Genomic DNA, 1,968 nt, shown 5'->3' with positions numbered 1-1,968 from the left:
ACGAGTCGCCACTGCTTTCACTGCTTAAATGATTAGATAGACGACTTGGCTTGTAGGCTTGTGGACGAGAGGCATGGGGACGCTAAGTATAACGGATATTAAGCAGACAGCTACTAAGCTCTTTTGGCAGTATGCCTTTTATGTCCATTATGCTTCAAGTCCATTATGCCTGACATCTGTATATCTCGTGTCCCATCTCCGGTTAGACAACATGGTTAACGTCATCGTAGTCCAGAATGTACAATTCAAGATCTGAAGGACGATTGTATCTCAGCGGAACGTACATGAAGAAAAACACTGCATAGCATCCCAGAAACAATAAGAAGAACATGCGATCCAAAGTTTTGCTGAACGTTGACCAAACTGTACGGTTCGGACAGGTTTCCGCTGAAGTGTCTAGCGGGATTACTGATTTCTGCAAGCATATTATGAGAGTTACTAGAATACGCAAAGAATTAGCTAAATACCTTATATTCCACGCTCATGTAATTCCCTGCCAGAATCAATTCGCCGACTTTGTTCTTTTGAATGTTACCAGTTAAAAGAATAATTGTATTTGGCGGTGTTCTCTTCATTCGTTTCAGAGCCGATCCTAGCAACGTTTGGACAAGTAGCAGACACACAATGATGATCGAATTGCGGAGAAAGATCACTGAAATACCGACAATTAAAAACAGTAACAAAGCATGTTAGGTTTAAAGTTACACAATCCGGGAACCGTATCCCCATTAGCAGGAGCCGCCCACTGAAGAAGAGCCAAGTATTTGAAATGACAAATAATGGACACACCTAGAAGAAGTTTCCGTTCAATGGAGTCCGTATCAAGCCAGGTTAAAAATAGATTTAAAATTATCAGCACTGAAATAAATAAAAATAAAAACTGGGTTATGGAACGGAGCATTTGCAACCAGAGAAAATAAATTCTCACAAAATATGGGCGTCAATATCGTTGCCATATGGAAGTTGGAATGTCGTTCGATTATATAGTCGTATATCAGCACCGGATATGAGTGGTTATCACTGATAGACTTAATTGATTGTTTGTCCGTTTTAGCCGATATAACGCGCCACTGAATGTGGTCGTTGGATTGGGTCGACCCGAGCCAGGTTAAGTCGGAATGGAAGTCCACCTCACTTGCTGACTCCATCCAGGCTCCGTAATATAAGAAACACTGCTGCAAATCAAGCGGCCAATCAGAATAATCTGAATCGCACCGGCCATTGAAATCACAGGATGGTACACATAAAGCTCCTCCGTTTGATTTTACCCGACAACGCAGATTGGTGCAGCTTGCCTTCGAGTCCGGTTTATAGTAGCTGTGAAAAAAAACGTTGCATCATCAAAAAATACCGACCAAAAAATCTGATAAAATTTACGAAGAGAAAAGCTGCAAATCAGGAGTCCATATTTCATCTGCGTTAACCACTATACTGCTTATATTGCTGAAGGCCTTCGAGTCCCAGCTGAGAAATGCATCAGTCCATTGCTTTATTGAAAAAATATCGGTTTGAGCATTGGTTTTTGTTAAGTGCTAACATATATCTTATTTCGAAATTTACATACCAGAATCAGCAATATATTAGCATTGAGGGTATCTTCTCTGTCATCCTAGATATGTCGAACTATATTTACTAAACGATTTTCGAATTAATCACACTTGGTGGAACTTACGTAGTCGTAACTCATTAGAACCGGTGTAACCGATACGTTAACCGAGAGCTTCGAATCCTTTACAGGCCGTAGTTCCGAGTTGTAATTGCCACACAGTAACTGCTTCTTCAAACGGCCTTCCACGTGTGTAGGATCTTTGTCGCAGTTTATGCTTTCTAGACCACATTAAACCGATTATTTTCAGAGCAAAGTAGAAACAACAATAGAGGGCAAATCACCTGATGATTGAACTAAACATGTTACGATGGAAATGGCAACTATGAACAGACGGTTTAGCAGCTTCATTTCGACTGTAC

The 1,968-nt window shown here is 40.7% G+C and overlaps 1 protein-coding gene across 1 annotated transcript; it reads right to left on the bottom strand.

Moving 5' to 3' along the window:
- Positions 1 to 1,968, bottom strand: LOC128741362 (neuronal acetylcholine receptor subunit alpha-10-like). The gene is made up of 8 exons (XM_053837139.1): positions 1,891 to 1,968; positions 1,673 to 1,827; positions 1,565 to 1,609; positions 1,378 to 1,487; positions 929 to 1,317; positions 706 to 858; positions 468 to 652; positions 1 to 415 (listed from the first exon to the last, which is right to left on the bottom strand). The coding sequence occupies exons 1-8, from the start codon at positions 1,955 to 1,957 to the stop codon at positions 203 to 205; spliced, it is 1,317 nt and encodes a 438-aa protein (XP_053693114.1). The 5' UTR covers positions 1,958 to 1,968; the 3' UTR covers positions 1 to 202.

Source organism: Sabethes cyaneus, chromosome 3, assembly GCF_943734655.1.
Source record: "Sabethes cyaneus chromosome 3, idSabCyanKW18_F2, whole genome shotgun sequence".
In the NCBI taxonomy this organism is placed as follows: Eukaryota; Metazoa; Arthropoda; class Insecta; order Diptera; family Culicidae; genus Sabethes; species Sabethes cyaneus.
This window is presented reverse-complemented; position numbering and strand designations above follow the sequence as displayed.